At 45.2% G+C, this 13,160-nt stretch overlaps 1 protein-coding gene across 1 annotated transcript; it reads right to left on the bottom strand.

Moving 5' to 3' along the window:
- Window positions 1–502: 502 nt before the first annotated feature.
- LOC143678126 (tubulin alpha-1D chain) lies at window positions 503–8,000 on the bottom strand. The gene is made up of 4 exons (XM_077155210.1): window positions 7,885–8,000; window positions 2,709–2,931; window positions 2,245–2,393; window positions 503–1,527 (listed from the first exon to the last, which is right to left on the bottom strand). Exons 1-4 carry the CDS (start codon window positions 7,885–7,887, stop codon window positions 544–546), a joined length of 1,359 nt encoding a protein of 452 aa, XP_077011325.1. The 5' UTR covers window positions 7,888–8,000; the 3' UTR covers window positions 503–543.
- Window positions 8,001–13,160: the final 5,160 nt, after the last annotated feature.

The raw sequence follows: 13,160 nt of genomic DNA, 5'->3' as shown, positions 1-13,160 counted from the left end.
CGGCTATGCCCAACAGCTCTGGTGTACCTTTTCAGGTCCTCCTGGCCTCACCAGGCTCTTGTTGCGGCTCTGCCTGGGCTCAGATCAACTTCACACATGTGCATTGTAATGGCGCCTCGCCTCCTGTCCCAGGGCGTATTTTGGGGCACTGCAGCTCAAGTGTGTGCAATCCGGAAGCACAAGGAAATTAACGCTCAATGAAGGTTTAACCAAGGGAATAGAACCAGTGGATGATAAATTCCCCCACTCCACCCTCTTGTCTGCCCAATTTCGTTTGGAAATGCCATTTGTTTGGTTGCATCTTCTCTATAGAGAGTGCATTGGCCCTCCTTCCCTGTTCTACCCACATTGGCTCCCTGGTATTCCACTCCTTAATAAATTCTGAAATCAGATCTGCTTTCTGGGGAACCAAGCCTAGGACATCAGCTTTCCTAAACCTCCTGGAGGAAAAGCCCTCCCCACCATGATTTTCCCCAAGAGAAAAAGACACACATGTGACAGTAAGCCTCTGCACTTTATTGAGGAGGGACACCCAGAATCCATCTAGTACTCATCCCCCTCCTCCTCCTCTCCTTCCCCCTCCACACTATCCATGCCCACCTCCTCATAATCCTTCTCCAGGGCAGCCATATCTTCCCGGGCCTCGGAGAACTCGCCCTCTTCCATGCCCTCACCCACATACCAGTGCACAAACGCCCTCTTCGCATACATCAGGTCGAACTTGTGGTCAAGGCGGGCCCAGGCCTCGGCAATGGCAGTCGTGTTGCTCAGCATGCACACGGCTCGCTGCACCTTGGCCAGGTCACCCCCGGGCACCACAGTGGGAGGCTGGTAGTTGATACCAACCTTGAAGCCCGTAGGGCACCAGTCCACAAATTGGATGGTACGTTTGGTCTTGATGGTAGCAATGGCGGCATTGACGTCCTTGGGCACCACGTCTCCACGGTACAGCAGGCAGCAAGCCATGTACTTGCCGTGACGGGGGTCACACTTCACCATCTGGTTGGCAGGCTCAAAGCAGGCATTGGTGATCTCCGCCACTGACAGCTGCTCGTGGTAGGCCTTCTCTGCAGAGATGACAGGTGCATAGGTGGCCAGGGGGAAGTGGATGCGGGGGTAGGGTACCAAGTTGGTCTGGAACTCTGTCAGGTCCACATTGAGGGCCCCATCAAAGCGCAGAGAGGCTGTGATGGAGGAGACAATTTGGCCGATGAGGCGATTGAGGTTGGTGTAGGTTGGGCGCTCAATATCCAGGTTGCGACGGCAGATGTCATAGATGGCCTCATTGTCCACCATGAAAGCACAGTCTGAGTGCTCCAGGGTGGTGTGGGTGGTCAGGATGGAGTTGTAGGGTTCCACCACAGCTGTGGAAATCTGGGGAGCTGGGTAGATGGAGAACTCCAGCTTGGACTTCTTGCCATAGTCCACAGAGAGCCGCTCCATCAGGAGTGAGGTGAAGCCAGAGCCTGTGCCCCCTCCAAAGCTGTGGAAGATGAGGAATCCTTGGAGTCCTGTGCACTGGTCAGCCTAGAAAGTCAGTGAAAAGATAAACTGGGGTGTGAAGTGCAGCCAACACACAGGAAACAACCAACGTGTGCTGTTTCAAATTCCCCAAAAGATTAATAAAATCTCTGGAAGACTTTCCCAAGATCACAAAATAGATCCTCATAAAAGGGCCCACTCTTTCTCCTCCTGGTCCCTCTTTCTCTCTAGAAAAATTCCTGAGGTCTTTAATAGATAGCTCTCTTGAATCCTTGCGACACAGTCACTTTGTATCATAACTTGCCAATTTCACTCTGCCTCATCTCTGTGACCCCCTGATTTAACTTCAGATGTTTCTTGAGGGCTTCTCTACTTAGATCAACTATCCAGGACCTGATCTCCAACCTTGGTGGGGGCCAAAGTCAATCACAGGGCCTTAAGCCAGCATTATTTGGGTCCCTGTTTTTCAAGCTTTTTACAAGTTGCTCTCCTGAAGATACTCATGGCCATAACTTGGTCAGACACATCTGACTCAGCACTGGGCCAGTCGCTATAGGACAATGGAGAAGACAACCAGTGATGCAGTTGCCTCCCCCAATCAGAGAGTAAGGCCACTCCTCACTAGTCCCAATCCAGCATTTTTAAGACTTGTCCATGAGGCTCTCCCAGGGGCTGCACTGCCCTTCCCCTTGTCTATTCTCCAGACACCTTCATGACAGGATGCCAGATTGCCCCTCCCCCAGCCCCCCACCCTTCCCTCACCAGCTTCCGAATCCGGTCCAGCACCAGGTCAATGAGTTCTTTTCCGATAGTGTAGTGGCCTCGGGCATAGTTGTTGGCAGCATCTTCCTTGCCTGTGATGAGCTGCTCTGGATGGAAGAGCTGACGGTACGTGCCCGTCCGAACCTCATCTGGAATAAGCAGAGTTTGGGATCCTCCTGACCCTTGCAACCTGGATCCCAGAGTCCCAGGGTAACCAGCCCCAAGGGTGGGGTGAGTAGGCAAACTGCTGCTATTGCCCATAATTTGTTCTTCAGTGAAAAGGTAAAGGACCTGGGGTGGCCTTGGGACCAGGAGCTGAGGGACGGTGATTCTGCAGATGTAGCATTGATTGGCTGCAGCAACTGGGAAGCTTTAACCCACAAACTTGGGTACACTTCAGCTATACAGATGGACTTGTGGGGGTGCCTGGGAGAAGGCTATGCCAGGAACTAAACATCACTCACCAATCACAGTGGGCTCCAGATCTACAAACACTGCCCGGGGCACATGTTTCCCAGCCCCAGTTTCACTAAAGAAGGTGTTGAAGGAGTCATCCCCTCCCCCGATGGTCTTGTCGCTGGGCATCTGCCCATCTGGTTGGATCCCATGTTCCAAACAGTAGAGCTCCCAGCAGGCGTTTCCAATCTGCACGCCAGCCTGCCCCACATGGACAGAGATGCATTCACGCTGAGGGAACAAAGGAGAGGGGACAACCTTAGCAGAGGAGAGAGCATTATGCCTGGACATGGAGCCTGCTTTCCTTCCTTGAGTGATTCTCTGGCTAAGGGTAAAGAACTCTGCTTTCCATGCCCCACTGGCTGTGCCTAGGCACCTACTGGTAGCTTTGAGGACCAACAGGCATTGGCTCTAGGGGCTGGGCCAGTACCCTCGGGGAAGCAGAAGATGTGGGCCGTTCTAAGATTAGAGAAATTTGCCCAGTGACTAAGCATCTTGAGGAACGTTGAAGGGGGTCAAATGAGTCTGGCAGAGCATGATAATCAACCCATCCCTGTTCAGAGAGAAATTAGGGGCCAGTGGTACAGGAAGCAAGATCCGAGGCATCCAAGTGAGGTTTCAGTGGTCAGAGATAAGGGAGAGGTTAGAAAAGCAGAGAGAACTGTGGGCTCATGTTATGGCTAGAAATACCAGTAAGGAAGGGGAAAGTGGATGGGCTGTTCTGTCCCAGCTTGGATGTCTGTGGTTCTGGGGTGGAGTGGTCTGGGGAGAAAATTCCTACCTATGTGATTCAAAGCTGGTGGTCAAAGAACACCTGACCCTGAGCCAGGATTGGGTTAACCTGCTTGGCTTCAGAAAAGGGCAAGATCAGTGTCCTTCCTGGGGAGTCCCCATGAGAATTAAGAAATCTTAACTCTCTTGCTTCATGATACATGTGGCTGGTAAACTTCTGGTGGAGGCCTAAAGGGATCCATTTTTTTTGGAAAGTAAGTTGGCAGTATCTAGTTAAGCTGAAGATGCCCCTGCTCTAGAAGAACTCTCACTCAGGCAAACAAGAAAACAGGTGCAAGAATGTCATCACAGACTCAGCATCAAGGGATTGAGAAAACCTTCTCTACGAAAAGGGGGAAGAGTGAAATGAGACAAAGTGGCAATGGCTGAGAGATTCCAAACAGAGTCGAGAGGTTATCCTGAAGGTTATTCTTACGCATTTAGTAGATATCACCTTGTTAGTCAGGATGTAGTGGAGAGGCTGGAGGGAATTGCCTGAAAATGTAGAGCTGTGTTCTAGTAGCCATGTTTCCTGAAGATGATTGTACAATGATATAGCTTTCACAATGTGACTGTGTAACTGTGAAAACCTTGAGTCTGATGCTCCTTTTATCTACCTTATCAACAGAGGAGTAAAACATATGGAATAAAAATAAATAATAGGGGAAACAAATGTTAAAATAAATTTAGTTTGAAATACTAGTGATCAACGAAAGGGAGGGGTAAGGGGTAGGGTATGTATAAATTTTTTTTCTGTTGTCTTTTTATTTCTTTTTCTGAATAGATGCAAATGTTCCAAGAAATGATCATGATGATGAATATGCAACTATGTGATGATATTGTGAATTACTGATTATATATGTAGAACGGAATGATCAAAATAGGAATGTTTGCAAAATAGGAATGTTTGCGTTTGTTAGGTGTTTTTTGGTATTTAAAAAATAAAATTTTTTTTTAAAAGAATGTCATCACAGCATAGCAATTGGAATCAGTTAAATGCCCCTCGATAGGAGAAAATGGATAAAAAAAAGATTCAGAAATGGAATGACAAGCTAAAATCTTACAAAAAAATGTGTTGAGAAAAAAGGAAATTGAAAAGAACTGTACATTAAATACTATTTATATAGATCTTTAACTTGTAAAACAATACTTACTATGCATCATTGAAGATAAATTCAAATATCCACTATATTCTTGTAATATGTATGTGTGTTACAAAAACACAGAGAGCGAGGGAAAATATTACCACCAAATTCAGAATAATGGTTCTCTCCAGCAGGAGAGGGAGGGGGATGAAATCAGAAAGGATTCTACTTCTAGGTTGAGTGTGCGTTACATCACTCTCTGTACCTTTATGCTTGTATGAAATACAGTTTTTAAAATTATGTCCTCAGCTTTCCCTGTAAATTTAACTCACCTACTTTCTCTATTGAGATAAATTCACCATTTTAACAATCGTAAATTGTACAATTCAGAGGCTTTTAGTATATTCACAAAGTTGTGCAACCATTGCCACCATCCAATTCCAGGACATTTTCATCACCCCAGAAGAAACCCTGTACTCATTAAGCAGTCACTCCTCCTCATTTCCCGCCCTTCCCCCAGCCCCTGGCAACCACTAATCTGCTTTGTCACTAACTTTTTAGTTTATATTGTGAAATATAACATATATACAAAAAAGTAATAAATTTCAAAGTACATTATAACAAGTAGTTATAGAACAGACTTCAGAGTTTGTATGGGTTACATTTCCACAATTATAGGTTTTTCCTTCTAGCTGCTCCAAGACAATGGAAACTAAAAGAAATATCAACATAATGATTCCACCGTCATACTCATTTGTTAAATCCTATCTTCTCTGTTATAACTCCTCCTTCTCCTTTGATCTTTCTCCTAGTCTTTAGGGGTATTTGGGCTATGCTCATTCTAAATTTTTCATATTGGAAAGGGCTGTCGATAATATGGGATTATCGACATCAACCAAGAACTGGTTGATGTTATTGGACAGGCTGGCCCCTCTGGGTTTCAGGACTTATCTGTCCTAGGAACCCATCTGGAGGTTGTAGGTTTCTGGCAGGTAGTCTCAGTGCATGAAACTTTTGTAGACTCTCTGTCACTGACTTTTTTTTTTTTTAACTTTTTTTATTAATTAAAAAAAATTAACAAACAAAACATTTAGAAATCATTCCATTCTACATATATAATCAGTAATTCTTAATATCATCACATAGTTGCATATTCATAATTTTTTGTCCATTTGCATCGATTTAGAAAAAGAAATAAAAAGACAACAGGAAAAGAAATAAAATGATAATAGAGAAAAAAAAAGACTATACATACCATACCCCTTACCCCTCGCTTTCATTTACCACTAGCATTTCAAACTGAATTTATTTTAACATTTGTTCTCCCTATTATTTGTTTTTATTCCATATGTTCTACTCTTCTGTTGATATAGTTGCTAAAAGGAGCATCAGACATAAGGTTTTCACATTCACAGAGTCTCATTGTGAAAGCTATATCATTGTTCAATCATCATCAAGAAACATGGCTACTGGAACACAGCACTACATTTTCAGGCAATTTCCTCCAGCCTCTCCACTACATCTTGAACAACAAGGTGATATCTACTTAATGCGTAAGAATAACCTCCAGGATAACCTCTCGACTCTGTTTGGAATCTCTCAGCCATTGACACTCTGTCTCATTTTACTTTTCCCCCTTTTGGTCGAGAAGGTTCTCTCAGTCTCTTGATGTTAATTCTCAGCTCATTCTAGGGTTTTTCTCAATCCTTTGATGCTGAGTCTCAGCTCATTCCAGGATCTTTGTCCCACGTTGCCAGGAAGGTCCACACCCCTGGGAGTCATGTCCCACGCAGAGAGGGGGAGGGTGGTGAGACTGCTCATCATATTGGCTGGAGAGAGAGGCCACATCTGAGCAACAAAAGAGGCTCTCTTGGGGGTGACTCTTAGGCCTAAATTTTAAGTAGACTTGACCTATCTTTTGTGGGGTTAAGTTTCATGTGAACAAACCGTCACTGACTTTTTTATATGACACAACTACCTTGAATACTTATGATTTTTAGGTGAACGTGACAAACCTATAAATAATCTATAACCCATCCCCATCTAGTACTTTTCTACTTGTCTTGAACAAGATCTTCAACTCTCTGTGGGTGCTCTCACCTGTGAAATGAGGAGATACTAAGAGCTACCTCCTAGCATCACTGTGATGATAAATGGATGCACATTGCCTGACACTTAGGAGGGTGCACGGGGCATGTTGGGTCCCCCTACCCAGTGTCCTAGGAAAAGGAGGTAATGAGTTAGACTGGGAAGGATAGAAAGATGAGAATTAGAGAACGCCCCAGGTCCAGAAGGGAGGGCTGGCTCGGCTCAACTGTCCCCTGGCAAAGCTGGCACTGGCCGCTGCATCTCTGTACCTACCCAGGCTCTGTCCACAAAGCCAGATGTGGCCCTGGCCCTCCTCACTCCTGGCCTGGAGGAGGGGTCCCTGGCCTCGCCGGTGGGCTTGAGATGCTGGGAAATGATGTGGCAGCAGGTTTGGGGCAAAAAACTCAGCCTCTGGAGTCACACAGACCTGGCCTCGAACCCCCACCCCTCTGTGACCTAGTTCCTTTTTCTGGACTTGAAAAATAGTATAATCGCCTGCAGGTCTTCTGGTTATGTTGTTCAGCTACGGTTCATTAAGCATTGGTTAGGCAGCAGACATTATCTCCTTTGTGGGGGGGGAGGGCATGGTCCAGGCACCCCTAGGTACTTTTATTATTCTCATTTTGCAGATGAGGAACTGACCCTCAGGGAGGTGAAGACAGTTGCTCAGGAGCCATGAGCCAAACCTTCAGAAGAGGGCCGCCCGGCTCCCGCCATGCTCTTCAGTGTTCTTCCATCTTGCCTGGTGGTCTCAGTGAGCCCCAACACAGACCAGCCCTCAATAACAGGGAGCACCTCCCACCTCTTGCTCCCCCTCCTGCTCCCCCCTACGTAACTGATGAAGAATGAGGGGTCAGACAAAGGCTCAGCAGATGTCCAGGGCTACGGAAGAAACCAGACAGCAGCAGCTTCCCTGGGGTATGTGTCCCCGCAGCTGGGAGATGAGTCCAGAAGCCAACAGGGAGCCTGCTGCGGGGCTCAGGGCTTGACAATTCAGCCAATGCAGGCGAGTGCCCTTTCTGATCAAATCCTGCTCCCCTCACCCCCACCCCCAAATACAGAGCCCTGCAGCCGCCCTTTCCTTCCCCAGTCCCTGTACGTGGTTTCCTTCCCTCTCTCCCACCTCCCCTCCCCACCCTGTCGCCCCATGGACACCCCGGCTCCCCAGCGTTCCCTCACACACGCCTTGTGGGCCCCTCACTCGCTCCCCACCCATCCCCTCTGCCCCAGCTGTGCTCACCATGCTGCCTGGATGGTGGCTGCCTGGGCCGGCCTGTGCCTGCTGCTCGAGAGGAGGCAGGGACGGATCTGGGAGAGCCACAGCCCGCAGGCCTCCTTATACCCTCTGCCCAGCTCTCAGGGGGGGAATGTTGTTAGAAACGGCCCCAGGTGGCCAGGCCCGTTGGTTGACCTGGTTACAAAGTAGCAGCAAGTGCTGCTGTGGGAGCAGTGGAGTGGGGGCTGGGGGGAGCAGACAGAGGAGGGGTTGGCCCAGTCCGCACAGGTGTCCAGGCCTGCAGGTACACAGTGCCGGTTGCCAGGCCACATGAACACAATCGCTTTTCCTGGTGGCACAGCCTGGCCTTCACATGAGAGAGGGAAGTTAGAAATCAAGCCCCTGAGCTCCAGCTTTGCCACCCCCACCCCACATTGGGTTTGGGAGGCCTGTGGGGTTGACTAAGATGTCTGCAGTGGACTAGAAATAAAGGGTCTGAGGGCAAGAGGTCAAGCCTTGGGGTATTCGGCGGGGTGGGGGGATGGGAAATTCAGAAATATCAGGGCGTAAAGGGAGGTAGTGGAGGCCAGGGGTAATGGCATGAACTTTGGAGTCTGCTAGAGCTCAGTTTTAGTTCCTTTTCTAATACCTGCTAGTACTTAGCTTCTTTCTGCATTAGCTTTCTCATCTGTAGGATGGGGAGAGGTAGTACTGTAAGGATTAAGCAAGACAAACCTGTTTAAGTGCTGTTGCTCTCTGCAAGGAAAGCAAAATGATGAGCAGGGTCTTAGGGCTATTCTGAAATACCTCCCCTGACTCGCTGCAAGTCATTGTTGCTCTAGCTTGACTTTATTTCCCCACGGAAGGTGGCTTCCATGGCCTTCAGCAAAATTATGAAATAAAAATGCTAATCTCTTGCATCCATATTCTGCTTTGAGTTCTTGAAGCAGCTTCACCCGTTATCACATTTGAGTCCCTCATCAACATTGTGAGGTAGGCAGGGCAGGACCTCCCATTCTCATGATGAAGTAAAGGAAATTGAAGCCTCTTGTGTCTTGCCCAAGGTCACAAGGGGGTTAATTAGTGGTAGAATTAGGATTCATCTGGGACCCAGATGAATGCTTCTGGATCCCAGATGAGCGCTTCTCCTTTCTCCACAGGTGCTTCCACCCCCTCCCATGTCTCTATTTCTTTCTTAATCCATCTTAAATTCCATGGTCAGTCCTAAGCACTCCAGTATACATCCCTCAGCTCTCTCACCTCCCTCTATCTTCAGCACCCTTGTTTGACTAAACCACAATCCTGGTTAAGTCCATTTCTTCACCAACTCTGTGCCTGCACCCACCCAGCTAAACGGTGGCAGTAGCAAAACCCAGAACTGCGCTGACTGATCTAACTTCAAATTCATGATCACTGACCTCAAATGAACCATTCATGCTGCCTGGAAACCACATCGCATTTCTCTAGTCACTCTCCCAGGTAGAAACCATAACCAGGAAGAGCAACCTTACCTAGGACATAATGGCTAATCTGAGATTTCATCTACCATGGCAAAAGCAGGGGGTGGGTATTTTGAGGTTAGGGGCCTTTTCAGAGCCCCTCTTGTCACAGTATATCACAGAATGGTCCAGAATCTCCGGGCAGCTGACTCAAACTTTGGCTATGGACTGAGGTCTACAAGGGCAGAACTCTGCACTCTCCCTCCTGGAACTAAGAGTTTAAGCTCCCCAGAGAGAAGACACAGCCTATCAATACTCCAAAGGTAAGAGTGCCCAGCCTCCCATGGGGTTGATCCTTGAAACATAGACCTCAGGAATTACTATCAAGATAGAGGGACTCCCTACATAGGACATGATTCCCAGGGGTGTAAATCTCCCTGGCAACATGGGATAGAAATCCTGGAATAAGCCGGGGCCCAGCATCAAGGGATTGAGAAAGTCTTCTTGACCAAAAGGGGAAAGAGAGAAATGAGACAAAATAAAATGTCAGTGGCTGAGACATTTCAAACAGAGTCAAGAGGTTATCCTGGAGGTTATTCTTATGCATTATATAGATATCCCTTTTTAGTTTGTGGTGTATTGAAGTGGCTAGAGGCACGTACTTGAAACTGTTGAGCTGTGTTCCAGTGGCCTAGATTTTTTAAAACAATTGCATAAAAATATAACATTTACAATGTGACTGTGTGAGTGTGAAAACCTTGCATCTGATGCTCCTTATATCCAAAGTATGGACAGATGAGTAAAAAATATGGGCAAAAAAGTAAATAAATAATGGGGGGGGGCAAAAGGTAAAATAAATTGGGTAGATGGAAACACTAGTGGTCAATGAGAGGGAGAGGTAAGATATATGGTATAAATAAGTTTTTCCTTTTTTCTTTTTCTTTTTCTGGAGGGATGCAAATGTTCTAAAAAATGATCATGGTGATGAATACACAACTATGTGATGATATCATGAGCCACTAAGTGCACACCATGTATAGAATGTATGTGTGTGAAGATTTCTCAATTAAAAAAAAAGATGGAGGGACTTGGAGCCCCCAAACTCTCTTCTCTGGTGCTTCAACTTCTCCCAATTAGTCTTGGGATTTGGGCATCCCGGGCTCAACCTAGGCACCATCAGCTATGGAAAGAAAATAATCCTAAAGGCAGGGAGAGGGGAAGAGTGATTTCCATAAAACAGAGTAGAGACTGAGATTTTTAAAGCATATTAAAGTATCTAAATTACTAGATAAGAGGCAGCCAATACTCTTCATTGCTTCATCAGATATTTATTGTGCTCCTGTTGCGTGTCAGGCTTTGGTCCTGGTACTGGGGATATAGTGGTGGAGGTAAAAAAAGATCTATGCTCTTAGAAGCTTACATTTTAGTGGGAAGACAGAAAATAAAGAAACAAAAAAGATAATTCCAGATAGCAATAGCACATGAAGAAAACAAAACAGAAGAACTGGACAGAAAGAAATGCCGGGCTACCACTTTAGATTGAACCAAGAGGGAGCAGCTGCCTGAGAAGATGATATTTGAACCGAGCCCTGAATGATGAGGATTCAGTCCTGCCAAAATTTGGAAAATAGTGGTCCAGGTAGAGGTTATGGTCAGTGAGAAGGTTCATGGGTCGGAGCAGGCCCAGTGTGTTCAAGAAGCATAATGAGGGAGGGAGGGACAGAGCCGTGCAAGCTGAGCTCACAGGGGTAAAGTTTCCCTGGAAGGAGAATGGATTTTATTTTAAGTGCCATGGGAGCTTTCAAGCAAGCGTCATTCCTAGTGTGTGTTTGTTTACAAGGGACTATTGTAGCGGCTGTGTGGCGAATGGATTATAAGGAGAAGCAGGAAGCTGGTTAGGAGGTTGCTGCAGTCTTCTGGGCATGAAGGGATGGTGGCTTGGACTAGAGTGGTAACAGAGAAGACAGTAAAAAGCGGACGGTTAGGACACGCTCATGAGGGTGTTGCAGACATCCAACAGCCTCGCCTGACCTGCTTTTATCTTCTTTGCTGGAAGGGTGCTGATTTTGTTTAGGTATTCACCCTTCCACTTGATCAAGGATGATGTTCTCTCTCAGATTAGGAAGCCAGTCTAAACTTTTCATAGCAATTCCATTCTGTCCTTTCAGTGATTAGTTTAGGCACAGGTCTAATGTGCTATAAAAGGAGGTCTGCTACTGTGGGATCAACAATTCCATCCTGACCAAAAGGGGGAAAAGAAGTGTAACTAATAAAGTATCTGTGGCTGAGAGAGTTCAAATAGAGTCAAGAGGCTTCCCTGGATGTCACTTTTATAAAAGCTGCAGTTAGACATTGCTACCTATCATAACTTGCCAAAACCCTACCAAAACTTACCCTGCCAATCCTAGGGCAATATATAAGATTCTACAAAGGTTCCATGCACTAGGGTAACATTCCAGAAACCTACAACTTCCAGATGGGTCCCTGGACCAGATAAGTCCTGAAACCTAGAGGGCTCACCCTCTCCAGAACATCAGCTAGTTCCATCTCCCTACCCGTCCTAATTGACAGCCTCTTCCAACATGAAAAAGTTAGAATGGCCATAGCCCAAATACTCTAAAGACTGGGAGAAAAAGATAGCAAGTGATGGTGGAGTTATACCAAAAAGGTAGGATTTAATAAATAAATATGATTGCTGAATCACTAAATTGATATTTCTTTTAGTCTCCAGTATCTTAGAGCAGCTAGAGGTAAAATTATGGAATTGTAACCAAACTCTGAAATCTGTTTTACAACTAATTGCTGTGCTGTGCTTTGAAATTTATTGCTTTTTTGTATATATGTTATTTTTCACAAAAAAGGGGAAAAAAGTCGATTGTGATGATAAAAAAAATATTTACGCCTCCAGCCTCCTATATTCTGGGGCAGCTAGAAGGAAAAAGCTGAGAGGATCGTATGGTAGCCCATGACAAACTTTGGGATCTGTCTTGTAACTACTTGTTGAAAAGTGCTTTGAAAACTATTGCTTTTTCTTTCTTTGTTTTGTATATATGTTATATTTATATAATAAAAGAGTTTTTTCTATAAAGGAAGTCTGCTAAATGGTGCTTTTTGTTTTTAATTGTATATCATGCTTTTAATACAAAGTTTAAAAATTTTTGAACAATATAAACTGTACAGGTTTGATCAGTCTTTTTATTTTGTTTTAAACTAAATCTCCAGCTATGCCAATGTCCCATTTCAAAATATTGCACAACATTCTAAACACAAAATGCTTGATTATATTCCTCCTTCACTAAAGATAAAAATCACCCTCCTCCCCCAGGCTCTTCTCCACACTTGTTTCAATGCCCTCCACCCCTTTCCATTCCTAGGAGCAAAATTAGAGAATCTATAGCTCACCGTATTGAGAAAAATACATCATTCTTTACAGGACAATCCACCTTTTGAATTGTTCCTGGCAAAGAGGCATAGAAAGAGAGGGTGGGGAAATCGGAGAAAAAGGTTTTATTCTTCTCTTTAAAAAAAAGGTTTGTTTTTCCTGAAAAAGTATATTTTGTTTCTCTCCCCTTTTTAAGAAAAAAATCTTGAAAACAAAAATATTACTTTTTTATATTAGAAATATACATATATTATATATACCTTTCACATTTTATGAATGTAGCAATTTATTCAATACAAGCAGACAGCAAAAAAACATAAAAAAAGTTTTTAAAAATTTCCTATTAAACTAGTAAACCAGTGCAGTTTAATTAAAAAAAAAAATTAAAACTGAAACAACATGCCTAGATTTGAGACAAGACAGACTGACCTGGGCCCAAGACCCCAGCGCTGGCTCAAGCTCCTGAACACATTTTTCTT

The sequence above is a fragment of the Tamandua tetradactyla genome, chromosome 3, assembly GCF_023851605.1.
Source record: "Tamandua tetradactyla isolate mTamTet1 chromosome 3, mTamTet1.pri, whole genome shotgun sequence".
NCBI lineage: Eukaryota > Metazoa > Chordata > Mammalia > Pilosa > Myrmecophagidae > Tamandua > Tamandua tetradactyla.
Note: the sequence above shows the minus strand (reverse complement) of the source record. Positions and strands in the feature narration are given on the sequence as shown.

What these genes read in the sequence shown, in the direction of transcription:
- LOC143678126 (XM_077155210.1), bottom strand. An exon ending in TCTGGAGCCCACTGTGATTG is followed by an intron (nt 2,394 to 2,708) that starts GTGAGTGATGTT and finishes TGCTTATTCCAG; the next exon opens with ATGAGGTTCGGACGGGCACG. An exon ending in TGGACCGGATTCGGAAGCTG is followed by an intron (nt 1,528 to 2,244) that starts GTGAGGGAAGGG and finishes CTGACTTTCTAG; the next exon opens with GCTGACCAGTGCACAGGACT.